This window comes from Astyanax mexicanus, chromosome 22, assembly GCF_023375975.1.
Source record: "Astyanax mexicanus isolate ESR-SI-001 chromosome 22, AstMex3_surface, whole genome shotgun sequence".
Lineage (NCBI taxonomy): Eukaryota > Metazoa > Chordata > Actinopteri > Characiformes > Acestrorhamphidae > Astyanax > Astyanax mexicanus.
The window spans coordinates 10,661,266-10,682,458 of NC_064429.1; the positions used below are offsets into that span (position 1 = coordinate 10,661,266).

General features: G+C 44.5%; 1 protein-coding gene across 3 annotated transcripts in view; it reads right to left on the bottom strand.

Moving 5' to 3' along the window:
* The window catches only part of rusc2 (RUN and SH3 domain containing 2), a 43,746-nt gene that overhangs the window by 6,653 nt on the left and 15,900 nt on the right, over nt 1–21,193 (bottom strand). The window contains exons 2-8 of one of the 3 annotated variants that reach the window (XM_049470250.1): nt 18,762–20,536; nt 17,799–18,378; nt 14,455–15,105; nt 11,508–11,717; nt 11,180–11,326; nt 10,898–10,974; nt 589–763 (exon numbers count right to left, since the gene is read on the bottom strand). In XM_049470250.1, coding sequence (XP_049326207.1) covers nt 589–763; nt 10,898–10,974; nt 11,180–11,326; nt 11,508–11,717; nt 14,455–15,105; nt 17,799–18,378; nt 18,762–20,378 — 3,457 coding nt within the window. In that variant the 5' untranslated portion in view covers nt 20,379–20,536. Of the gene's footprint in view, nt 1–588; nt 764–10,897; nt 10,975–11,179; nt 11,327–11,507; nt 11,718–14,454; nt 15,106–17,798; nt 18,382–18,761; nt 20,537–21,193 lie in introns of all 3 variants that reach the window. The other 2 variants (XM_022662539.2, XM_049470251.1) reach the window with 2 other exon arrangements.

Here is a 21,193-nt window from a genome sequence, read left to right on the forward strand (position 1 = left end):
GACTAGTCTGATGACTATTTTTTCGATTAGTCGATTAGTCAACGATTATTTCTGCCATGTCCTTCATCTCTATGATAGAATGATAAAACGATAGAAACAAATGAACATGATATTTAAAAAGTCATTTAAATGTCTAGATGTTGTTAAAATGTGGAAATGATTGATATTTAGTGGTTATAAATGTAATCTGTAGTGTTTGAGCACTTTTGGAGTGAGCCATTTACCCTTTATCTCCCAGTGTACAAATTAACGATTAGTCGACAATTAAATTTCTCGATAATAACGACTAATCGTTGCAGCCCTAATCAGCACATCAAAATAGAATGAGTTTGTGTGAAGTCAACAATGTGAATTCTGGGAGTTCTCCGTGCACAGTGTGAGTTGTGTGTACCAGGAATTCACCACAGGAGACTAATATTACCACCCACAGTGGACAGTGCAGCAGTGTTAATGTTACAGGTGATTTAGAACTACAGCTCCAGGGTAAACTAATGAAACCAAATGTAATCTTGTCTGAGATTTTTGTCATTATCATCATTATTATTTTATTTATCTTTATCTTCATCTCTCTCTGTCTCTGTGTCTCACCCAGCTGTGTGGACGCCTCCACCACGCTCCAGGGCTGATTACGCCGCTGACCAATGATGATGTCCAGCACATACGCCCTGAGACCGTCCTGCAGGACGTCCCGCACCGCAGGACACAGGTACTTCAGGATCAGGTGACCCACGTTAGGACTCACCGAACTGTTCCCCAACTTAGCCTGAGAGAGAGAGAGACAGAGAGAGAGAGAGAGAGAGAGAGAGAGATAAATAAATGATGAATAAATGATTTTTACTTATTTATTTGTGATTTAGGGACTTTAATTCTGTTTATTTTACTGTTTAGGAATGGATTGTAAAATAAAACTGTCAATATCAGATATAAAACTAGAAAAGGCAAAGTTCGTGAACGAACTTTAAGTTGGCTTGGAAAAGAGCGTTAATAATGTTAAAAAGTTAAAATGGTTGTTAAGCTGTTTCTGTCTGAAGAGTGTGAAGAGTCGTTGCTATGCTGTTAACTTTTGGCTAAAACCTAAATACCAAAAACGTTGTTATCTAAAAACGTTTGGTTAAACGCTGAAATCTAAAAACCTTTGGTTAATTGCTTACATCTAGAAATGTTTGGTAAAATGCTGAAATCTAAAAACTTTTGGTTAAACACTGAAATCTTAAAACGTTTGTTTAACAGCTGAAATCTAAAAACTTTTGGTTAAATGCTGAAATCTTAAAACGTTTGTTTTTATGTTGAAATCTAGAAACTTTTGGATAAGTGCTGAAATCTAAAACTGAAATCTAAAAACTTTCCAGGTGGTTGCTAAGGTGTTGCTTTAGTATCTGGGGTGGTTGCTGAGGTGTTGCTAGGTGGTTGCTAAGGTGTTGCTATGGTATCCCGGGTGGTTGCTAAGGTGTTGCTAGGTGGTTGCTAAGGTGTTGCTATGGTATCCAGGGTGGTTGCTAAGGTGTTGCTAGGTGGTTGCTAAGGTATTGCTATGGTTTCTGGGGTGGTTGCTAAGGTGTTGCTAGGTGGTTGCTAAGGTGTTGCTATGGTATCCGGGTGGTTGCTAAGGTGTTGCTAGGTGGTTGCTAAGGAGTTGCTAGGCGGTTGCTAAGGTGTTGCTATGGTATCCGGGGAGGTTGCTAAGGTGTTGCTAAGTGGTTGCTAGGCAGTTGCTATCATTCCTAAAGTGGTTGCTAGGCAGTTGCTAACGTTTTCCACGTGGTTGCTAGGCCTTGCTATCATTTCTAAGTGGTTGCTAAGTGGTTGTTAGGCAGTTGCTAACATATTCCATGTGGTTACTAAGTGGTTGCTAGGCAGTTGCTGTCATTTCTAAAGTGGTTGCTAAGCTGTTGCTAGGCAGTTGCTAACGTTTTCCAGGTGGTTGCTAAGGTGTTGCTAACTGGTTGCTAAGCAGTTGCTATAATTTCTAAAGTGGTTGGTAAGTGATTGCTAGGCAGTTGCCAACGTTTTCCAGGTGGTTGCTAAGGTGTTGCTAACTGGTTGTGGTGTGGGTTGTAGAGTGTGTGTGGTGTTGAGCGTGTGTGGTGTGGGGAGTATGTGGTGTGTGGAGTGTGTGGTGTGGCTAAGGTGTTGCTAACTGGTTGTGGTGTGGGCTGTAGAGTGTGTGTGGTGTGGACTGTGTTGGGAGTGGAGTTTGTGGGGTGTGTAGAGTGCGTGGTGTGGTGTGGGGTGTATGTGGGGTGTGCTGTGGAGTGTGTGTGTGTGGTATGGAGTGTGTGGAGTGTGGGGTGTGTCAGGTGTGGAGTGTGTGGTGTGGGGTAGGTGTGGTGTGAACTGTGTGTGGTATGTGTGGGGTGGAGTATGTATGGTGTGGGGTGTATGTGGTGTTGAGTGTGTGGTGTGGTGTATGTGTGGTGGAGTGTGGGGTGTGTGTGGTGTGAACTGTGTGTGGTATGTGTGGGGTGGAGTGTGTATGGTGTGGGGTATGTGAGCTGTGGAGTGTGTGCGTGGTATGGAGAGTGTGGGGTATGTGTGGTGTGGGGTGTGAAGTATGTGTGGGGTGGGGAATATGAGCTGTGGAGTGTTTGTGTGGTATGGAGTGTGTGGGGTGTGTGGTATGTGTGGGGTGGAGTGTGTGTGGTGTGGGGTATGTGAGCTGTGGAGTTTGTGTGTGGTTTAAAGTGTGTGTGGTGTGGGGTATGAAGTGTGTGTGTGGTGGAGTGTGTGTGGTGTGGGCTATGTGAGCTGTGGAGTGTGTGTGGTTTAAAGTGTGTGTGGTGTGGGGTTTGTGTGGTGTGGAGTGTGTGTGTGGTGTGGGTTATGTGTGGTTTGAAGCGTGTGTGGTGTGGGGTATGTGTGGTTTGAAGTGTGTGTGTGTGGTGTGGGGTATGTGTGGTTTGAAGTGTGTGTGTAGTTAGTGTGTGTGTGGGGTGTGTGTGTGGTGTGGGGTGTGTGTGTGTTGTGGGTTATGTGTGGTTTGAAGCGTGTGTGGTGTGGGGTATGTGTGGTTTGAAGTGTGTGTGTGTGGTGTGGGGTATGTGTGGTTTGAAGTGTGTGTGTAGTTAGTGTGTGTGTGTGGTGTGGGGTGTGTGTGTGGTGTGGAGTGTGTGTGTGGTGTGGGTTATGTGTGGTTTGAAGCGTGTGTGGTGTGGGGTATGTGTGGTTTGAAGTGTGTGTGGTGTGGGGTATGTGTGGTTTGAAGTGTGTGTGGTGTGGGGTATGTGTGGTTTGAAGTGTGTGTGGTGTGGGGTTTGTGTGGTGTGGAGTGTGTGTGGTGTGGGGTATGTGTGGTTTGAAGTGTGTGTGGTGTGGGGTATGTGTGGTTTGAAGTGTGTGTGGTGTGGGGTATGTGTGGTTTGAAGTGTGTGTGGTGTGGGGTTTGTGTGGTGTGGAGTGTGTGTGGTGTGGGGTATGTGTGGTTTGAAGTGTGTGTGGTGTGGGGTATGTGTGCTGTGGAGTGTGTGTGGTGTGGGGTGTGAAGTGTGTGTGGTATGTGTAGGGTGGAGTGTGTGTGGTGTGGGGTATGTGAGCTGTGGAGTTTGTGTGTGGTTTAAAGTGTGTGTGGTGTGGGGTATGAAGTGTGTGTGGGGTGGAGTGTGTGTGGTGTGGGCAATGTGAGCTGTGGAGTGTGTGTGGTTTAAAGTGTGTGTGGTGTGGGGTTTGTGTGGTGTGGAGTGTGTGTGTGGTGTGGGTTATGTGTGGTTTGAAGCGTGTGTGGTGTGGGGTATGTGTGGTTTGAAGTGTGTGTGTGTGGTGTGGGGTATGTGTGGTTTGAAGTGTGTGTGTAGTTAGTGTGTGTGTGTGGTGTGGGGTGTGTGTGTGGTGTGGGGTGTGTGTGTGGTGTGGGTTATGTGTGGTTTGAAGCGTGTGTGGTGTGGGGTATGTGTGGTTTGAAGTGTGTGTGTGTGGTGTGGGGTATGTGTGGTTTGAAGTGTGTGTGTAGTTAGTGTGTGTGTGTGGTGTGGGGTGTGTGTGTGGTGTGGAGTGTGTGTGTGGTGTGGGGTATGTGTGGTTTGAAGTGTGTGTGTGTGGTGTGGGGTATGTGTGGTTTGAAGTGTGTGTGTGTGGTGTGGGGTATGTGTGGTTTGAAGTGTGTGTGTAGTTAGTGTGTGTGTGTGGTGTGGGGTGTGTGTGTGGTGTGGGGTATGTGTGGTTTGAAGTGTGTGTGGTGTGGGGTATGTGTGGTTTGAAGTGTGTGTGGTGTGGTGTATGTGTGGTGTGTGCGTGTGTGTGGTGTGGGGTGTGTGTAGTGTGGTATTGGTTCTGGTGTGGGTTGTGTTCAGCAGTCTCTTCTCCATACAGATACAGTACTGAGGAGCAGGGCAGAGAGGGGGGCCGTGCGCAGGATCGGCTGGTGTGTGTGAGATGGCCAACATTCCGCCCATTCATTCCTATGGGGAAAGTTCGTACGATAATTTTACGAAAACCGTAAATCGTATCGGTGAGATCAGCATATCGTCTGAAACGTCTCTGCAAGTTCTGTATGTCTTGTGAATTTCGTGGTTCTAGCTTGAAAATTGTGACTTTTAGAGCAGTTTGAAAAAAGTGTGAATGGAAGTCTATGGGAAAAAATCTGACTTTGGCGGACCACCGATCGGACCCTGGTGGTCCGATCACTTAGAAAAGCACAAGCACACCCCGCGGCAATAGGTTCTATCATCTTGTGAAGTTTGGTGGTTCTAGCTTGAAAACTGTAGGAGGAGAAACTGTTTATAAAAAGTTTATAGAATAATAATAATAACTAGAAAAGGTAAAGTTCGTGAACGAACTTTAAGTTGGCTTGGAAAAGAACGCTAATAACGTTAAAAAGTTAAAATGGTTGCTAAGCTTTTTCTGTCTGAAGAGTGTGAAGAGTCATTGATATGCTGTTAACGCTAAATGCTAAAAACGCTGACATCTAAAAACATTTGGTTAAACGCTGAAATCTAAAAACATTTGGTTAAACGCTGAAATCTAAAAATGTTTGATTAAACGCTGAAATCTAAAAACGTTTGGTTAAACAATGAAATCTAAAAACATTTGGTTAAACGCTGAAATCTAAAAACGTTTGATTAAACGCTGACATCTAAAAACGTTTGGTTAAACGCTGAAATCTAAAAACGCTTGTTTAAATGCTGAAATCGTAAAACTTTTGGTTAAACTTTTGATTGCTAATGTGTTGCTAGGCGGTTGCTATCATTTCTGAAAAGGTTGCTAAGCTGTTGCTAGGCAATTGCTAATGTTTTCCAGGTGGTTGCTAAGCTGTTGCTAACTGGTTGCTAGGCAATTGCTAACATATAACAGGTGGTTGCTAAGGTGTTGCTAGGTGGTTGCTAGGGTGTTGCTAGGTTGTTGCTATCATTTCTAAAGTGGTTGCTAAGTGGTTGCTAGGCAGTTGCTATCGTTTTCCTAGTGGTTGTTAAGGTGTTGCTAAGTGGTTGCTAGGCAGTTGCTATCATTTCTAAAGTGGTTGCTAAGTGGTTGCTAGGCAGTTGCTATCGTTTTCCTAGTGGTTGTTAAGGTGTTGCTAAGTGGTTGCTAGGCAGTTGCTATCATTTCTAAAGTGGTTGCTAAGTGGTTGCTAGGCAGTTGCTAACGTTTTCCAGGTGGTTGCTAAGTGGTTGCTAGGCAGTTGCTAACGTTTTCCAGGTGGTTGCTAGGCAGTTGCTAAGTGGTTGCTAGGCAGTTGCTAACGTTTTCCAAGTGGTTGCTAGGCAGTTGCTAAGTGGTTGCTAGGCAGTTGCTAACATTTTCCAGGTGGTTGCTAAGTGGTTGCTAGGTAGTTGCTAACATATTCCAGGTGGTTGCTAGGCAGCTGCTAAGTGGTTGCTAGGCAGTTGCTAACGTTTTCCAGGTGGTTGCTAAGTGGTTGCTAGGCAGTTGCTAACGTTTTCCAAGTGGTTGCTAGGCAGTTGCTAAGTGGTTGCTAGGCAGTTGCTAACGTTTTCCAGGTGGTTGCTAAGTGGTTGCTAGGCAGTTGCTAACGTTTTCCAGGTGGTTGCTAGGCAGTTGCTAAGTTGTTGCTAGGCAGTTGCTAACGTTTTCCAGGTGGTTGCTAAGTGGTTGCTAGGCAGTTGCTAACGTATTCCAGGTGGTTGCTAGGCAGTTGCTAAGTGGTTGCTAGGCAGTTGCTAACGTTTTCCAGGTGGTTGCTCAGTGGTTGCTAGGCAGTTGCTAACGTTTTCCAGGTGGTTGCTAAGTGGTTGCTAGGCAGTTGCTAACGTATTCCAGGTGGTTGCTAGGCAGTTGCTAAGTGGTTGCTAGGCAGTTGCTAACGTTTTCCAAGTGGTTGCTAGGCAGTTGCTAAGTGGTTGCTAGGCAGTTGCTAACGTTTTCCAGTTGGTTGCTAAGTGGTTGCTAGGCAGTTGCTAACGTTTTCCAGGTGGTTGCTAGGCAGTTGCTAAGTGGTTGCTAGGCAGTTGCTAACGTTTTCCAAGTGGTTGCTAGGCAGTTGCTAAGTGGTTGCTAGGCAGTTGCTAACGTTTTCCAGGTGGTTGCTAAGTGGTTGCTAGGCAGTTGCTAACATTTTCCAGGTGGTTGCTAGGCAGTTGCTAAGTTGTTGCTAGGCAGTTGCTAACGTTTTCCAGGTGGTTGCTAAGTGGTTGCTAGGCAGTTGCTAACGTATTCCAGGTGGTTGCTAGGCAGTTGCTAAGTGGTTGCTAGGCAGTTGCTAACGTTTTCCAGGTGGTTGCTCAGTGGTTGCTAGGCAGTTGCTAACGTTTTCCAGGTGGTTGCTAAGGTGTTGCTAAGTGGTTGCTAGGCAGTTGCTAACGTTTTCCAGGTGGTTGCTAAGGTGGTTGCTAAGCAGTTATTAGGTGGTTGCTAAGCCCTGGCTTGGGTGCCGGGGTGTCCAAACTTTTGACTGATAGCTGCTCCATACAGCAGCTCTTCCATACACTCACAGTACTGGAGGAGCAGGGGAGAGAAGGGGTTCCGTGCGCAGAGCTGCTCGTGTGTGAGATGGAACTCTGGGCCCCCCATTCATTTCTATGGGAAAACTTCGTACGACATTTGTACGAAAACCGTACGACGTATCGTTGAAACGTTAAAATTTTCGGAAAGAACGCGGTAAGTTCTATAGACCGTCCAATTTTTGTCTTTGTATGTCAAAAATTGTTACCTACACAGTCGTTCAAAGTTGTCCCCCATTCATTTCCTATGGGAAAAAAAAGCGTACGTTTACGAAGTTTTTACGAAAACCGTACGATGTATCGCTTAAAAAAGCACAAGCAACCTATTCGGGTATAGGTCCTACGATACTGCAAAATTTCGTGGTTCTACGTCAAAAGCCCTAGGAGGAGATAGTGATTAAATTTTGAGCGCGGAATAATAATAATAATAATAATAACTAGAAAAGGTAAAGTTCGTGAACGAACTTTAAGTTGGCTTGGAAAAGAACACTAATAACGTTAAAAAGTTAAAATGGTTGCTAAGCTTTTTCCGTCTGAAGAGTGTGAAGAGTCATTGATATGCTGTTAACTTTTGGCTAAACGCTAAATGCCGAAAACGCTGAAATCTAAAAACGTTAGGTTAAACGCTGAAATCTAAAAACATTTGGTTAAACGCTGAAATCTAAAAACATTTGGTTAAACGCTGAAATCTAAAAATGTTTGATTAAACGCTGAAATCTAAAAACGTTTGGTTAAACGATGAAATCTAAAAACATTTGGTTAAACGCTGAAATCTAAAAATGTTTGATTAAACGCTGAAATCTAAAAAACGCTTGTTTAAATGCTGAAATTGTAAAACTTTTGGTTAAACTTTTGATTGCTAATGTGTTGCTAGGCGGTTGCTATCATTTCTGAAAAGGTTGCTAAGCTGTTGCTAGGCAATTGCTAATGTTTTCCAGGTGGTTACTAAGCTGTTGCTAATTGGTTGCTAGGCAATTGCTAACATATAACAGATGGTTGCTAAGGTGTTGCTAGGTGGTTGCTAGGGTGTTGCTAGGTTGTTGCTGTCATTTCTAAAGTGGTTGCTAAGTGGTTGCTAGGCAGTTGCTATCGTTTTCCTAGTGGTTGTTAAGGTGTTGCTAAGTGGTTGCTAGGCAGTTGCTATCATTTCTAAAGTGGTTGCTAAGTGGTTGCTAGGCAGTTGCTATCGTTTTCCTAGTGGTTGTTAAGGTGTTGCTAAGTGGTTGCTAGGCAGTTGCTATCATTTCTAAAGTGGTTGCTAGGCAGTTGCTATCGTTTTCCTAGTGGTTGTTAAGGTGTTGCTAAGTGGTTGCTAGGCAGTTGCTATCATTTCTAAAGTGGTTGCTAGGCAGTTGCTAACGTTTACCCAATGGTTGTTAAGGTGTTGCTAAGTGGTTATTAGGCAGTTGCTTTCATTTCTAAAGTGGTTGCTAAGTGGTTGCTAGGCAGTTGCTAACATTTTCCAGGTGGTTGCTAAGTGGTTGCTAGGCAGTTGCTAACGTTTTCCAGGTGGTTGCTAGGCAGTTGCTAAGTGGTTGATAGGCAGTTGCTAACGTTTTCCAAGTGGTTGCTAGGCAGTTGCTAAGTGGTTGCTAGGCAGTTGCTAACATTTTCCAGGTGGTTGCTAAGTGGTTGCTAGGTAGTTGCTAACATATTCCAGGTGGTTGCTAGGCAGCTGCTAAGTGGTTGCTAGGCAGTTGCTAACGTTTTCCAGGTGGTTGCTAAGTGGTTGCTAGGCAGTTGCTAACGTTTTCCAGGTGGTTGCTAGGCAGTTGCTAAGTTGTTGCTAGGCAGTTGCTAACGTTTTCCAGGTGGTTGCTAAGTGGTTGCTAGGCAGTTGCTAACGTATTCCAGGTGGTTGCTAGGCAGTTGCTAAGTGGTTGCTAGGCAGTTGCTAACGTTTTCCAGGTGGTTGCTCAGTGATTGCTAGGCAGTTGCTAACGTTTTCCAGGTGGTTGCTAAGTGGTTGCTAGGCAGTTGCTAACGTATTCCAGGTGGTTGCTAGGCAGTTGCTAAGTGGTTGCTAGGCAGTTGCTAACGTTTTCCAAGTGGTTGCTAGGCAGTTGCTAAGTGGTTGCTAGGCAGTTGCTAACGTTTTCCAGGTGGTTGCTAAGTGGTTGCTAGGCAGTTGCTAACGTTTTCCAGGTGGTTGCTAGGCAGTTGCTAAGTGGTTGCTAGGCAGTTGCTAACGTTTTCCAGGTGGTTGCTAAGTGGTTGCTAGGCAGTTGCTAACATTTTCCAGGTGGTTGCTAGGCAGTTGCTAAGTTGTTGCTAAGCAGTTGCTAACGTTTTCCAGGTGGTTGCTAAGTGGTTGCTAGGCAGTTGCTAACGTATTCCAGGTGGTTGCTAGGCAGTTGCTAAGTGGTTGCTAGGCAGTTGCTAACGTTTTCCAGGTGGTTGCTCAGTGGTTGCTAGGCAGTTGCTAACGTTTTCCAGGTGGTTGCTAAGGTGTTGCTAAGTGGTTGCTAGGCAGTTGCTAACGTTTTCCAGGTGGTTGCTAAGGTGGTTGCTAAGCAGTTATTAGGTGGTTGCTAAGCCCTGGCTGGGGTGCTGGGGTGTCCAAACTTTTGACTGATAGCTGCTCCATACAGCAGCTCCTCCATACACTCACAGTACTGGAGGAGCAGGGGAGAGAAGGGGTTCCGTGCGCAGAGCTGCTCGTGTGTGAGATGGAACTCTGGGCCCCCCATTCATTTCTATGGGAAAACTTCGTACGACATTTGTACGAAAACCGTACGACGTATCGTCGAAACGTTAAATTTTTCGGAAAGAACGCGGTAAGTTCTATAGACCGTCCGATTTTTGTCTTTGTATGTCAAAAATTGTTACCTACACAGTCGTTCAAAGTTGTCCCCCATTCATTTCCTATGGGAAAAAAATGCGTACGTTTACGAAGTTTTTACGAAAACCGTACGATGTATCGCTTAAAAAAGCACAAGCAACCTATTCGGGTATAGGTCCTACGATACTGCAAAATTTCGTGGTTCTACGTCAAAAGGCCTAGGAGGAGATAGTGATTAAATTTTGCGAATAGAATAATAATAATAATAATAATAATAATAAGAATAAGATTACGAAGAACAGTAAGTTGGCTTTTCCAAGCCAACTTAATAATAATAAGAAGATTACGAAGAACAAGAAGTTGGCTTTTCCAAGCCAACTTAATAATAATAATAATAATAAGATTACGAAGAACAGTAAGTTGGCTTTTCCAAGCCAACTTAATAAAAATAAACCCAGGCTTCCAATGCAATGGGGCAATTATTAATTTAATATTTTAGTAAAATTGCTTTTTTTATTAAATTATATTTTAAAATATTACAGTCTTCTGATGTGTGCATTACAGACAGTAATCACTTAATACATAGTTCTTAATACTGAAAGGGTTAAGCTGCACCAACTGCTGACACAGAAAATGTACACACAAATATAGCTTCTCTAGTCACTGTTAAGAAGCACTGCCATTAGAATAGGACTCTCTGCAGCAACTTAAAGAAACTTAATGTAACATTTGGACTTATAGTACCAGTCAATTTGTTTTTTAATTATTTAAATTTTTCATTGCAGATTAATACTAAACTCATCCCAAACTATGAAGAATAACGTTTTTTAGATTTTCAATTCTTCTAAGTATCTCCTCTTGTTTAGATGATCAGTTTTGTACATCTCTGATGGATTTACTCAGTCAGTTTTATGAGGTAGAATCACCTGGAATTCAGGCTTTCAGTTAACAGCTGTGCTGAACTCATCAAGAGTTAATTACTTGTTAATTTCTCGCCTCTTAATGTTAAAGTTTGAGAGCATCAGTTAAAGTAAAGTAGTGAAGAGGTAGAGTTACAGGTATACAGTGAATAGTGAATATCTGAGTAATATTCTAATCCAGATTATGAGAAGTTTGTTTAAACACTACTTGTTTTTAAGTTACTACATGATTCCTTATACGTTCCTTCATAGTCTGATAGATCACTTCACTATATATTTACTCTGTTCCAAACATCTAAATTAACCTTCACTCCTGGATCCCGACTGGTGCCAAAATGAGCCACGATCAGATCCACCGCCGTGTTTATGGCCTTCACCAACCCTGAGAGAGACAGAATAATAGAAACTTGATTATTTCAGAAGGTGCTTCAGGTAAGTTCAGTAAAGTTCTGATGGATTTTTTCACCAAAAGGGTCCAAAATAAGGAATCCTATAAGATTCCAGATGAACTGAAAAGCACCACAGCAGCTGTAGCAGTTATTCAGTAGTTATTCAGTAGATATTATTTAGTAAAAGTTAGTCTGTACCTCTCTTCTGCTGCAGGTCCACAGAGATGGACTCCTCGGTGGTGGCGTCGGGCGAGAGGCAGAACTCCTCCGGGGGGCGCTCCGTCTGAGAGAAATAATCGGGCAGGAAGTCGCTGTAGTACTGCTGCAGCTGCCTGACTGACTGTCCTGTAAACCAGCAAACAGATACAACAACATTAATACAGTTTCAGGACTAAAACAACACTAATATAGAACAATATAACTCACTACTGTACACTATTCTAACAATACACTACACCCAAGCCCCGCCCACATCTACATCTCCCCCAATCAGCTCTCTAATGCTCGACTGGGATTGGTCAGGCACCGTTGAGTCTGCTGAAGCTGAGCGCGTGATTGGATGTGGGGAAATCGAAGACGTTGCGGCGCAGGACTCGCGGGCCGGGTCTCCGGATGGACAGAGCATTAGAGGAGGAAGAGGAGGGAGAGGAAGAAGAGTCTCTACACCTCTCCACCCCCAGAGGATTCTTACGCCTGTATTCCCTCCATTTCAGAGCCTGCGGAGACAGGTGGTGCGCTGAGGGGGGACAGGGCGAGACAGAGGAGGGAGGGATGGACAGAGAGGGACAGATGGATGAACAGGAACAGGTGGATAAAGAGGGACAGATGGATGAACAGGAACAGGTGGATAAAGAGGGACAGGGACAGATGGGTGGAGATAGACAGGAACAGAATAATGGTATGAACAGATGGATGGGCAGATAGATAGACAGGAGCAAGAACAGAGAGAGGGAGAGAGACAGGAGCAGGAACAGAGAGATGGAGAGAGACAGATAGATGGAGAGGGACAGATAGATGGAGAGGGACAGATAGACAGGAACAGATTGGTGGAGAAAGTAAGGGACAGATAGATGGATGAAGAGGGACAGATGGAGGGACAGGGAAAGGGACAGATGGATGGATTAGAGGGAGAAATGAATGTAGGGGGACAGATGGACAGAGAAAATAAGGGACAGATGGATGGACAGTGGCAGATAGGTAGACAAGGACAAATGGATGGACAAAAAGGGACAAAGACAAGTGGATGGACAAGGACAGAAGGAGGATAGGGACAGATAGATGGACAGGGAGAAAGACAGATGGATATGCAGGGAGAAGATATGAAACCCAAAGAGTAGATGGATGGAGGGATGTATTTGGGGACGGATGAACGGATCAGTTGTTTAGAGTAAATGGAGAAAAGAATAAATAGGAACATACGGATGGACAGATGAAAGGGAAAAGATAGGTGTTTAGATGGTTGGAAACAAAGTAATAAATTGATTGATGTCGAGGTAAATTGATAATGGAAAGCAGAAAAATAAACAGATTAGGATGGATGGATGAATAAAGGATCACAGGGTGGACAGAATTATGAAGTGTTAAAAGGAGAAAAAGAAAAAGAAAGAAATATTAGTAGCAGTTTATAGAAAGAAAGGACAAAGCAGCATATATTTATATATATATATATATATATATGTGTGTGTGCCTGATATACTGATATAGTGGAATATATCTGTACTATTGGTATATAGGTTGTCTCTATTACATACCTGTCAAGTTTTGGACTTAAAAATAAGGGATTTTTTCCGCCGCCCCAACAGCCCAAACGAGGGGAAAAAAAAAATAATAAAATAAATATATATATATACACATATATATATATATATATATATATATATATATATATATATATATATATATTATTATTTATTTTTTTTATTTAATAGATTTAAAATTGAAATTGAAGGGTGCACAAATTTACAAAAAGGACATGGATCAGATACATTCCATAAGTAAATAATAGTCCTAAGGGGCCTACACAATTAATAATCTTTCATTAATACTTCTTTCTATTGTTCAGTCCACTCCTGATCAGTTCAGTTAATTTCAGCCCTCTCCACATTTTCTCTCTCTCCAGCTCTACCATCTCTTCTACCCCTTCTAAATAATACATTACATTACATTATAATACATTACCACAATACTTGAGATTTAAACAAATTCTAACAAACCCTAAAACTAGCCCTGAACTAATAGAGTTTGGAAATGATAGTTATTGGCTGATCAGGCACATCAGGGCAGGGCATTATATATATATATATATGTAGATTTTTCTCAAACCCTGAATATCTATCTAGCTAAAGTTAAGCTAACTGAGTCACAAGCTGTATTTTATTAAACACACAGTGGGTTTATGTTTTGATTCAGAGAAGAGTCTTTTTAACCAGCTATCAGATCTCATCACAGTTTACATGGTTAATTACCTTTCTTTTAGAAAAATCTCCGTATATCCAGATTAGTTTTAACGACAGCTGCTCCGACTAGCTGCCTGAACTCACAGCGAGGGGAGGGGCGGGGCTTCCCGCACACTAAACTGCGCTCCGCAAAACCAGCTAGCTGATTGGCTGTTTCTCCTGAGAAGGCGGGACTTTCTCCTTGAACCGGCTCCACGATTGGTTAAGAGACACACAGCGGTCAGTGCATTGTCGCCTGTGGCCTATATATTTTTTTATTTAATATAATACGGGAAATTTACGGGAAAATACTAATACGGGAGGACGGCGGGAAAGAGGAGTAAAATACGGTAGTTTCCCGGCCAAAACGGGAGACTTGACAGGTATGCTCTATTACCTGCCTATGAGGACTGTAACAATTGTTTTGGACAATATATTGTCTCAGAAATAATTATTATCAAGTCTATTATTATTATTATATATTATTAATTACTTGAATTTTATAATAATGCAATTATAAAAAATACCCAATTAAAAAATATATATTGAACTTTATTTATTATATAATATGTCGATTACAGAATTATAGTGACAGTAGTATAAATTGATCTGTTAACACTGACATGCCACATACGGTATTATGAGACAGGAACTAATACTGCGTCCCGTGACTTTTGCCATGTCCCTTATAAGCCAAACAACACTGCTCTGGCCTGTGGAACATGTGTGTAGAGTTTTTTTGCATTAAATGTGGATGTCTGTTCTCGATTTCTACACTTGATTTCAGTTCACAGGGACAATTCTAGCCAGTCACTGCCGGTCACCACCATTACCACCCACTGCACTGCACTGCACTGCACTGTCCACTATGGGTGGTAATATTAGCGTTCTATGGTGTAATCCTGGTATAAATGGATGGAGGAATGTTTAATGTTTGCATAACTCAAAAAAAACTAAAAAACTGATCTACTGCTGTCCCATGACTTTTGGCATGTCAGTGTAGTACTGATAATATACTACGCTCTCTCAGGTACCTACCGTTATGCTGTCTCTGAGCCAAACAGGAAGGAATCACTTTCAGCCCCTCCTCCTGCAGAGGGGGCTCCAGCTGCCCCACAGGACTGAGGCCGGAGCTGGGCAGCGTGGGTAATGTAGTCAGGCCGGTGCGGTGAAAACACTGCCCCCTGGTGGTCAGAGGGCTGATCAGCGGGCTCTGTTTGGTCAGAGGAACAGGAGGCGGGGTGGGCGGCAGCGGGGCGAGTTTGGAGGACCCCGGCGGCGTGGGATTGGACAGGAGGTTGGCGGAGGCGGGGCAGGAGGCGGAGCGAGGCGGCCGCGGGCGGGGCTCGGGCGTCGGGGAGCAGGTGGAGCAGCTCCCGGAGCAGCTGGGCGCCCCCTGCAGGCGAACAGGGGAATAACTGCCCAGAGGAGACGGTCTGACGGCAGCGGACGCAACGAGAGGTCGTCCTCCATCATCCTCGGTGTCTTCCTCGCCCCCCTCCGGGGCCGACACCCCGCGGGCCTGCATCTGACTGATGTACCCGTCCAGCAGGGGGAGCAGGGGCTTAGTCTGGGGCTTTCCGAACTGGTGCTGGAAGGTGAAGGGCTGGATGGGTAATGTAGTCGGTCGCTGGTCCTTGCTGTATCGGACTACAGCGGGGACAGAGTCTGTAGAACTGGAAAGACCACCTTAAATGGGAGAAAAAGAGACAGAAAATAGAGAGAGAGTGAGAGAGACATCGCTGACTGTTAGACATCAGGGGGACGTCAGTGAAAAATATTTCCCACATCTGCTCTACTTGTGATAAAACTCCTGCATCCGGACTGCAATTGAAAAAACAAACAGGAGGACCAGTGAGTTTTTAAGATTTTTTTTTTTCGGTCACATGACATCGCAGTTCAGTAGCTCCACCATTTCCACTCGTAGTCGTGTTTTTTTTTACATGGATCTCCATGGAAACACGCACCCAAAGTGTACAGTAATTACGGTGAGGCAAGGAGAGGAAACTCAGAGACGTGCGTCCGGACGGGACTAAAATTACCGGAGGAGCACGGAGTTCAGAGAAAAACAGTAGATAATTCAGCCTGTAATTTTCTCTGAGGACGTCTGAGAAAAACACCTACATGATCGTTCTGGACGGGAATAAAATCACAGAGGATAAAAAAACCTCAAGAGAAAATTACCCCAGAAACTCCTGAGAAACTAATCCTGTATGCAACAGGGTCCAAACTAGACTAGAGACTCATTTCGATTGTATTTAACAGTTTTCCTCAATAAACTTTCACTCCTTTCACTCTAATACTGCAATTACTTTAATATATCCTCATTACATTCACACTAGGCCTGTCACATTAATTACATTATCGATTTATCGAACAATAAGTGGAAGAAAAAATATGGATTTTTCCAAACTATGATTATTTAAAATGTTATTGTATTTAAAAGGGTATAATTGCTTTGTTATGCTATACTATTATCATTTTGTCAATTAAATTTAAATGGTTTTAAAATGACTATAATATAGTTTATCGCAATTATTTCTGGAATAATATATCGTCTACAAAAATGGAATCGTGACAGGCCTAATTCACACAGATAAATAAATTTTGGTGCATTACTTTTTAATCAATATATATATATATATATATATATATATATATATATATATATATATATATATATATATATAAATATATATATATATATATATATATATATATATAAATACACTCAGTCTTGTATCAGACTGTTAATGATAAACCCAAGCAATGACACAGCAAAGCACTGAGAGAGAGAGCTGCTGAAGATATACTGCTTACTGCTCAGAGTAAGACAGCACAACAGCAAGACCTATTTCACATACACACACACACACACACACACACACACACACACACTAAATCACACACACATACTAAATCACACACAGACCTGAGTGTGCTGCCTCACCAGCCCTTAAGTCAGTAGATACACTGAAACAGCAAAACACCAGTCAGGAAAAAGTGCTGCTTCTGAAGCTCTTCTGTGTGTGTTTATGTGTGTGTGTGTTTATGTGTGTGTGTGTGTGTGTGTTCTGTGACGGGTACACAGTGTGTGTGAAACGTCACACTGCGATTGTGCAAGCTGCTGCACCACATGCCTGAAGGCCTCAAATGTCAGAATGGTTTCTGTTCCAGACTGCAGTTCACACTCTCAGCCACCGGGGGCAGCACCTCATCAGCCTTTTCCCTCTCTCTCACTTTCACTCTCTCTCTCTCTCTCTATCTCTCTTTTAGAGGAGCACTGTTATCTATATGTCTCTCTCCCAGTTCTACAGATAAACATAATTACGTTACTTATCACGTTAATTTTTTTACATTTTCTCACAAAAATCTGAACTTTCTCCTCCTTATATTTAAAAAATATAAAAACAGCCTCGTTACTCCTATTTCATTTCAGCTCGTTTTCATTCCGGCTTCTCATCGTTCAATAAAACCCCTATCCAGATAAATCTCTCCATCCAGATAGAGTGAATCTGATTGTGATTGGATGTAGAGAAGTACATCCAATCACAATTAGATGGGGTAGAGCACTATAGGACTCTGTGGGCGTGGCCTAAGCTTTTGTTCTTAATGGCTTTATTTTTTCTCCTTACATTACTTTTTAAAACACTTTTACTTGAGCTTGAGTTGATGCTTCAGCTTCTACACAAGTATTTTATCAAACTCCAGTATCTATACTTCTACCTACTTTTTTACATTTTTAACCTTTTAACAGAATTTATACTGATAGATTTTAATGACGTAATTCGGAGCTCCACTGAAATCAGCTGCTCTTTATTTCTAAGCATGATTTTCTTGGACACTGGGTCCGGGCAGTCGTTCAGCAGGGAATCAGCTGTGTTTCTGGAACATTCCTCTTAAATTGTGTTTGTTCCAGAGGGAAATTCCACAGGGAGCATGAGCATGTGCCCTTCATGAGAAACGGATATTTTAATTACTGCTGAAAATGAGCTGTAATGAGTTTTAAATGAGTAAAACTTTACTGAAGGGTAGTGTTTATAAGACTACATGATTCCTAGATGAGCCTACTGTGATACAAAGACCTGCAAATACATGTACAGTAATATATTCTATAGTAGGGCTGCACGATATATCGTTTAAGCATCGTTATCGCGATATGCGCACGATACATCTCCCATGATAAAGAATATATCACAATTCACGGTGCACTCCCAACGATAATGATGGTATCATGATACGTTACCCTCGATACGATATTTTCATGATACATTGCCCAATATAATGATGTGTAGACATAATTTAATCTTTAGCTTTATCTGTCAGATGTTGTTATAGATAAAATCTAAATCTAAATAATAAATATATCTTGTTTTTCTCACCTTCTGCTTTGGTCCGTGTCTCTCTCTCGGCTCCCCCCGGTGAATCTCGGAGCGCTGCGCTCCAATGCCGGCGGGGGGAGGGCAGGTCGTAGCTGCCCTGGCTGTAGCATCTCGTGAGGGGGGGCAGGCTGTGGCTCTGGGTCTCGGGCAGATCCTCCAGAATGGGGGAAAACTCTCCAGAGGAGGAGTGGGAGTGGCAGGAGGAGGAGTGGGATTGGCAGGAGGAGGAGTGGCAGTGGCAGGAGGACGAGGCCTCGGCGGCACCGCTCTTCTGTGACGGTGAAGCTCCGCCCCCGCGCCTCTTATTCCGTGCAATCTCAGCAAATGATGTGACGCGGGGCGGAGGGGGCGGGCTGGGGGCGGCGCCCTCGCTCAGCCGGACTGGGCAGCTCAGCATCCGCTCCAGAGAGCCCAGCCGAGGGGGGGGAGACTTGTCCAGGTTACGGTCGTAGCTGTGGGAGCGCAGCCGAGCCCCCGCCGAGGCGCTGCCCACGGGCGGGGAGATGTTCACGTACACCTGACCCTCGATCACGTTCGGGTGGGTGGGGTCAGTCTCAACTGGCTCCGCCCCTGCGTCGCTCTGCTAATAAAAACAGGAAAAGAATAAATAAGATTAGTAAAGAAAATCTAGAAGTATAAGTTCGTTCATTAATAAGCTTTGTTTTTACTACAGGCGAGCAATCAACCGTGCACTGTGCAGCTTAATTTGAGGTGTGTCAGTGTGTCTTTGCTATCGTAACAACAGGAAAATTACATCATGCACAGCTCTAAACACACAAAAGTCATTTACTAATTCTCTTAATTAATCATGGTTGTGGTTAATTTTAGGCGTAACATGAAATAAACCAATCAGAGTGTCTCTTGCTTATCATTCCCTTTAAGAGTCAGGTGAGCTCTGACTTTCAATGCTTCAATGCTGTAAAGTAGCTCCAGCAGCTGTTTGACGCAAAGTTAACATGTTACCTGTGCGAGATCTGCGTCTTCCCTGTGCTCTTCCACCTCTTCCTCCTCCTCCTCCTCCTCTTTAGTACGTCTGAAGAGGAAGTACTCGGTGGGCTGAGTGGGACTCCCCTTGCTGTGTTCGTCAGAACAGCTAGTAACGGAGGACCCCGCGGGACTTGGGGACGACTGAGAGGAAATGTCGCAGGTCACCAGCTTGTAGTAGTTCTGGGTGGCTACGACCAGTCGCGCCTGGCTCTGCAGACAGGACGCCAGGTCATTGGAGGAAGCTTCGGAGGACAGCGGCCCCTCGCTCTCCAGGTGGTTGTGGTAGGAGTTGCAGTTAGCGTCAAGCTTGACGGAGCCTCCTTGTGGCTGGGAAGGGCAACGGCAGGAAGAGGAGGAGGGGCAAGAAGGATCTACTGTTTCCTGGGTGGCCAGAGAGGGTTGAGAAGGTTCTGTCGGGGATCTGTGCAAGTCCAAGTAAAAAGCCCCGCCTCCACTGCTGAACTCAGTCACGCCCACTCCGGGACCTGGCTCAGAAACAGACGAGGTGCAGGACTGCTCGGCTGAGTTGTTGAGGTTGATCGATTGCTTGGCGGGGATGCCGTTGTTCATCTTGTTGTAGATGGTGCTGAAGTTGACGAGGACGCCGTCCGAGCTGTTGCAGGAAGAATCGCTGCCGTAGCCTAGAGGACAGTCAGAAAACGGTTCAGAGAACGGTTCGGAAAATGGTTCAGGATACGGTTGAGACAGTCCACAGCAGGAACAGTGCTGTGCTGTTGAGCTGGAACATTCAGAGCTTCCTCGGCCACCCTGCATCGAATGATCACCGTCATCATCGTCGTCATCCTCCTCGCCCCACTCATGCTCTCCGCAATCCATCGACAGGGTAGAGCCACTGCTGCCGTGACGCCGTTGTCCATCCAACCCTATAAGATCCAGACTCTCAAGGCGAGTAGAAAATTCATAGGATGCTCTATTCCCTGGTGAACCTCTCTGGCCATTTGTAGAACCCCATGGCTTCTCTAAAGACTCGTGCAAGTGGAAAGGTCCAGAGGTGTATCCCAGCTCGTGCAGGTGGAACGGAATCAAGTCTGTGCCGTTCTCTAAAGTCCCGTTTGAGTTCCCATGCAAGTGGAACGAGGAGTCCTCCAGGTATCCGTTCAGATTGTGGCTGTCGTCATCCTCGTCCTCTTCGTAATTATCGTCCTCGCCCGTGTCCAGAAGAAACGGATTGCGCCGGAGCGACTTCACCGGCGGCACCCGAGCTGGTGGCTCTTCGGAATTGCTGGACGTGAAAGACGAGGTGTCGCTGGCCATGCTTCCGCCTCTTCCTCCTCCGTCCTCTCTTCCCCCATTCCCCATTTTCTCTCCTACCCTCAGCCCCTCGTCCTCGAAGGCGTCACTGGATGTCTGGATCAGGCTGCTGTAGACCAGCGCCTCCCGCTGGAGGACGTCCCTCTCAGGCAGGGAGGTGGTGCGACTTAGGCCCAGGTTCTCCGGGCAGCTGAACGGGTTGCTGCCTCTCCTCATGGAACTCCCTCCACAGCACCTCCGTGATCCCGACACCTGGCAGTGGACCAGGGGGATGTGGTGCACGATCAGGGTCTCTCCTGTCAGCTTCGGGGAGCTGTCCATGCTCTCCAAATGGGGACGAAACGAGCTGGAGGGAGTCGAGGGAGCAAAAAAAGGTTTAAGATGTTTTAGTTTAGATGTCGAATTCCAACTCGAGGTTGTGGGGAGCGTGGGGTGCGAAAGAAGAAGCAGAGGACGTCATCTCGGTGGTACGAAAACATCTGGAAGTGAAAGAGAAAAGAAAGAAAAGAAAGAAAAACAAAATTAGTTGACTGCTTATTTCTATTCTATTTTCTCGCGGAGGAGTTCACGTGCAAGAGAGAGAGAGAGAGAGAGACACACACACACAAACAGAGAGAGAGAGATTTGCGTGTTCTGGTGAGAGCTACTCACAGGTGAAGGTTTTCTTTTATCTCCTCGTGTTCATATTCTAGTCCCATACATAATTCTACAGCTCCCTCAGTGTTTTCTGTCGTATTTTGCGGCTAGCGCGAGCGCTTACAACTGACACCGCGGACCGCGGGGTGCCGCCGCGCTTGTGCCGAATCCGACTCCCTGCTGAATCCGACTCCCGCTTCGCGGACAGAATCGGCACAACACCCCCGCTGTAGAACTGTGGTAGTGAAAACAGCACTTATAAATAAATTAGTTTAGTTTCACTTTCAGTTTTCATTATTTTCGTTTTTTTTTTTAAATAAAAATATAATTAAAAAACAGACGCCTACATCTCGGACTATTTTCTGGAGCCCGGGTCATGTCTGGTTCGGGCAGAGAATCTAAGCTCTAGAGAGCATGGACTCCGGAGAGCAATCTCCAGCTACAAAAAAAACGCCAGCAGGCATCTAAAGTTTGGGAGCATTTCACGCAAAAGGGCAACA